Here is a 5,396-nt window from a genome sequence, read left to right as displayed (position 1 = left end):
GGAGCTCCGACTCAGGCCTAGGGCTGCAGCGACTGGTCCCGCCCACGACCCCAGATCCTTTTTCCAGGCAAATCCGCCGCCTGTCCTTACCCCTTGCAGCGCGTTCGGTCTCCGGGCCCTAGGCCTCTTTCCTGGGATAGGACACGGGGGATTGGTGAGTTAGGCGCGGTCCCTTTAAGAGTGGTTTCGGAGGGCGGGCCAACGGGGGCGTGTCGAACCGAAGGGGCGTGTCGAGTCGGCGCTGGCCAATCTGGGGGCGGGACGAAGGCGGGGGCGTCCCCGGCGCGGGCGGGTTGGGAAGGGTTAAAGGGGCGCGCCCGAGGGTCGTGCACCGTCCGGCTGCCCCCGCCTCCTTCCGTCCGAGTGGCGCTCCCCCGCGGCTGCGCCAGCCGGGCCGCCCCGGAGACAAAGCGCCGCCGCTGCCGCCGCAACCGAGCGGGTCCCGGGCCATGGCCGGGCGGCCCCCCGGCCCCGCGCCTCCCGTCCCGCCGCCGCCGCCGCCTCCCTAGGCTGCACGGCGAGGTAAGGCCGGCCTGGCGAGGGGGGACCTGCGGGTGGCCCTGCGAGGGGACGCGAGACCGGGCTCGGGGCCGTCGTGGGCCTCGGGGTCCCCGGCTGTCTGGGGAGACCTCTGCTGGAGAGAGCTGCCCATCTGCGATAACACGCCACTGGTAATTTACCCATTAGGTACCCCAGGGACCGAGCTTGGCCGACGATCCCCGCCCCATAAGGGACCTCCGCCAGTGGTGGAACTCTGGCTCCCACGTTCTGCGGGGAACCACCTCATCTGGGGCTCTGGCTGTCCTTTAAGGAACACACCAGACACAAAGGGGACGAGGGCAGCCAGGAGCAGTGCCAGACCTGGAGAACCAGCCTCTGCAATGGGCAGCAGGGCTGCCTCGAGCCTGGGGCGGGGGTCCTGGCGTCCCTGTTGGCCCCCGCTGGAGAGGCGCTCTTCTTCGGGGTTCTCAGCACGTTTTTCTGCCTGTACCTGCCACACCCTCTCCCCCATGCCCACTGTTGGGGACACTTGTGGCAGCTGGACTCAATCTCAGCACCTGTGGTCTGGCTTCTTGAATTGAATGCCAAAATGCCATGCCTCAGTTTCTCCAGAGTCCTGGGTTCTGGGCCAGCTGTGTCCTTGGAGACCTTGAGCTAATTATTTGCCTTTTGGACAGCATCTTTCCTGAGCGCTCCCTACCTGGTAAACATTTTGCAGAATGGCTCCTCCGGATTTATTCAATCCTTCCCAGAGGGATGGATATTAATATGCTCATTTTATAGATGAGGCTCACCCCAGCTCGCAGTGGCAGTGCTTTCGGTGCCTTTCCCATAGTTTGCCAGTGGGTTTTCCTCATTCTAGCCCATCGAACCCACTCCATGGCCCGTTTGACAGATGAGGAAACAGGCTAGGGAAGGTGAAGTGATATTCTTTAGGTGGAGGGGAGAACTTGGCCCTGGGACCAGAGAGAGGCCAGGCTCTCTCTTGCTTCCTGCCTGGCCAAAGACTGTTGAATCAACAGCACTACCCACAGTGGACTCTGAACTTCTTAGAAAACAGCATGAGTGTGAGGAGATAAGTGGGTGACCAGGCCCTCCCAGAGACGAGCCCGCACCCCTGCTGCTTCCTGCCCTCCCTCTCCCCCCCCCCTTTTTTTTTTTTTGCTGGGCTGGAGGAGGTAAGGGCGATGGGCAGAATGGGGTTCTGTGCTGGCCGGTAACCCTGGGCCAGGCTGGCCCCATCTGGGCAGTAGGGGAGGATGGCTGCTGAGCCATGAGGGAAATTGCTCTTCCTTGGGCCTTAATGGGGTGGGGACATCCCAGGATCAGCCCCTTTGTGCTGGTTGCCTGGAGCCTGTGACTCTGGGCACAGCATTGTGCCTTTGGGCAAGTTACTTAACCTCTCTGTCTCCATTTTCCACATCTATGAATGCGGGTTGATGAACAGATCCCTTCTTACGGGGCTGTAGAGAGATTTCAGAAGATAACTGTCTGATTCATTCTACAGGTATTTGAGCACCAACTGCATGCCGGGCACTGGAATTCAGGCAAAAACCCCCTGTCCTCCTAGAGTAGGCAAAGATGACCCAGGTAATTTCAAGTTGGGGTGTAGGAGAGTGACTGCGGGGGGAGGGCCTTGCATACTGAAGGTCAAGCTGAAACTGAAGGATGAGAAGTCAGCCATGTGAAGATAGGAGAAGGGCATTCCAGGCAGACGGAACAGCCAGGGCAAAGGCTGGTGTGTTTGAGGAACAGCAAGGAGGCCAGGGTGGCTGGAGCTTAATGAGCAAGGGGGAAGAGGTTGGGGAAGGGCACTTGGAAGCCATGGGGAGGACTGAATTTAATACTGGGACAAGTAGGGAGTCATGGGAGTGTTTAGAGTAGAGGAGGGGTGTGGTTGGACTTATCTTAACAGGATCCCTCTGTGGGGAATGGATTGTAGCGGGGCCAGGGGAGGGGCCGAGGAGGGAGTTTGGCTCTTACCCTGAAGAACAGGGGCAGGGAAGGGGCAAGGGTGGAGGCAGGGAGACAGTGAGGAGGCTACTGCAGCTGTCGAGGCGAGTGACGATGCGGACCAAGGACGGGGAGGTGGTAGAGGTCAGAGATATTAGGCCACTGATTTGGAAGAGGTTGGGATGGGGTGGGGGGATCAACTGGGCTTGATGAGTGCAGAGTGGGGTAGGGGGAGAAGGCAAAGCCGTTTGCTGTGACAGAGAGTGCTGAGGGGAGCATTTGGCCAGGCTGAGAGGAATATCAACATTGCCACTGCTGCGTGTGTAGTGTGTGTCCAGCACCATGCTCAGCACCTTCTACAGAGTCACTGTGTCATATCACAGCACCCTGACGTAGGTGCTGTCATGATCCCGTTTTACAGATGTGGAAACAGAGGCCCAGAGAAGCTTAAAGCTTGTCCAGGGTCACACAGCCTGGACACTACAGAGCTGACGTTTGAACCCAGAGAAGAGCAAGCCGATACCAGACTGGGCAGAGGGCAGGGAGGCAAGCAGTGGCCTGCAAGGTAGGAGGGTGATGGGGCAAGTAGGGTGGGTGGTTCCTGTGAGAAATGGAGCCAGGGTCCACATGGAGTTGTTGGGGGTGTGAGGGAGAATGCATGAGTCCTGTTTTGCAGAGAGGGGAACTGAGGCTCAGAGCAGGGCCACGTGTCTGAAGTCACTCAGCTCAGGTAGGCAGAGCAGGGATTAAACACCCTAAGCCCTCAGGGCCTCTCTCTGACCTCTCTGCGCCACTGCTAGGTCAAGACAGGCTGATCTCAGCTACTAAATCATAGCTCGTGTTGCCTCTTCCAGGAAGCCTGCCTTGACTGCTCAGGCAAGCTAGATGAGGTGGATTCAGTTGGGAGCAATCGTTCCTCTCTGCTCTGGGTCAGGTTGCCTGGCTTGGCAGATGCTCCCAGGAGAGTCACCAGCCATACCTCATTCCTCCAGGCCTTGAGTAAGGCAGCACCCAGGCTGGGGAATGAACATTAATTGAGTACCTTCTGCAATCCAGGGACTTTACATGCTTTGCCTCTTGAAAAATACAGCTACTATCCTATGCAGAGTGGGGCTGTGAAGCCCAAACAAAGTGGCCATGAAAAACTCCCAAGGGAGGGTACAGCTATGTTGGGGGTCCAGGTTCCACCTCCCAGTTAGTCCCATCTGGCCAGTGTTGCCCCCATCATGTACTCCTTGGGGGAAGGTGGATAAATATCACTGGGCCAAGTGTATAGAGTTAGAGTGTTCCGCTTTAAGTGGGTACCTGGTGCTCTCCCCATTCCCTTTCTATAAAAAAGCCCTGGGCCTTTAATCTGGGTCACTTCATAATAGTCTTTTCTGCCTCTCCCCTGCCCCTCTGCTCTGGCCTCACCAGCCTCCTGGCTGTTCCTCAAGCGCAGCAGTGGGTTCCTACCTCAGGGCTTTTGCACTTGCTCTTCCCTCTGCTTGGTATGTCCCTGGGACTCCCTCCCTCACCTCCTTCAGGTCTCTGCTCAGATGTTACCTTCTCAGTACAGCCTTTCCTGACTCCCATTAAAGTCAAACATTCCTTTTGTCCCTAACACCCCGGCCCCTTCCCTGTATTATATTTTCTACAGCACTGAAGACCACCTGGGAGATGTACTTTACCTGTTTGTTAATTGTCTGCCCCTTTCCCCTGCCACTAGCATAGCAGTACCCTGAGGGTAGAGACCCTCTCTGTCTTGTTTATGGTTGTACTCCCAGTGCCTGGAACAGCACATGTGGGTGTTTAACAAATGTTTGATGAATGAAGGCCCTGCAGATAAGTTCTGTTCATGTCCCCGTTTCATGATGGGCAAATCAAAGCCGAGTTATAAAAGCAGAGCTGGGACCTGGAAGGGACCACAAAGCGACAGCCGGTCTGGTTTCTGGGGATGATGAAAACATCCACCCCTGAAATGAGGCCTGGGTTTGAATTTCAGTTCTGCCCATCTTGCTTTGTGACTGCCTGAGAGTGACCAGCCTTTCTGTCCCTTGTTACCCCACCTGTCAAATAGGGGTGGTGCGAGGCCCTGCCCACCGGGGTTTGCTGCGAGATGAAATGAGTTAGTACGTGTAAAATGCTTGGCCTGCAGAAGTCATCCTCCACCTTACCTTGCGGAGGCTTCTGGGGCCGGTGAGCCCCGAGTTTGGGCCCCGGCTCTGCTGAGGAGCTGCGTGAGCGTGGCCAGGCCGCTTCTGCTCCAGGAGCCTCAGTTTCCTCACCTGTGCGAGGGGCGTTGAGGGCCGCCGGTGGCCGAGGGTGGTCGCGAGGTCACGGCGAGGCGCGGCGGTGAGGGTGGTGGTGGGGGGGGGGGGGGGGGGGGGGGGGGGGGGGGTGGAACCCGGTGGCGGTGGCCATGGGAGTCACGGCTCGCTGTCCTGGGGGGGGGGACAGGCCCCGGCGCGGCCGCCATGAAGCTGAACGAGCGCAGCCTGGCCTTCTACGCCACGTGCGATGCCCCGGTGGACAACGCGGGCTTCCTGTACAAGAAGGGCGGCCGGCACGCGGCCTACCACCGCCGCTGGTTCGTGCTGCGCGGCAACATGCTCTTCTACTTCGAGGAGCCGGCCAGCCGCGAGCCCGTGGGCGTCATCATCCTGGAGGGCTGCACCGTGGAGCTGGTGGAGGCCGCCGAGGAGTTCGCCTTCGCCGTGCGCTTCGCGGGCGCCCGGGCGCGCACCTACGTGCTGGCCGCCGAGAGCCAGGCCGCCATGGAGGGCTGGGTGAAGGCGCTGTCGCGGGCCAGCTTCGACTACCTGCGGCTCGTGGTGCGCGAGCTGGAGCAGCAGCTGGCCGCCATGCGGGCCGGGGACTGCCCGCCGCCGCCGCGCCGGCCCCGCGCGCTCCCGCCCAAGGAGAACGGCTGCGCCGTGTGGAGCGCCGAGCCGCCGCCCCCC

The 5,396-nt window shown here is 59.6% G+C and overlaps 1 protein-coding gene across 1 annotated transcript in view; it reads left to right on the top strand.

Moving 5' to 3' along the window:
• Nucleotides 1-377: 377 nt before the first annotated feature.
• The window catches only part of PHETA1 (PH domain containing endocytic trafficking adaptor 1), a 7,781-nt gene continuing 2,762 nt past the window's right edge, over nucleotides 378-5,396 (top strand). The window contains exons 1-4 of the mRNA XM_035016710.1: nucleotides 378-522; nucleotides 2,009-2,091; nucleotides 2,876-3,019; nucleotides 4,894-5,376. Coding sequence (XP_034872601.1) covers nucleotides 4,911-5,376 — 466 coding nt within the window. The 5' untranslated portion in view covers nucleotides 378-522; nucleotides 2,009-2,091; nucleotides 2,876-3,019; nucleotides 4,894-4,910. The remainder of the gene's footprint in view (nucleotides 523-2,008; nucleotides 2,092-2,875; nucleotides 3,020-4,893; nucleotides 5,377-5,396) is intronic.

The sequence above is a fragment of the Mirounga leonina genome, unplaced genomic scaffold (genome assembly GCF_011800145.1).
Source record: "Mirounga leonina isolate KUSES-001 unplaced genomic scaffold, KU_Mleo_1.0 Mir_171, whole genome shotgun sequence".
Taxonomy (NCBI): domain Eukaryota; kingdom Metazoa; phylum Chordata; class Mammalia; order Carnivora; family Phocidae; genus Mirounga; species Mirounga leonina.
The sequence above is the reverse complement of the archived record's forward strand: the minus strand, read 5'-3'. Positions and strand labels throughout refer to the sequence as shown.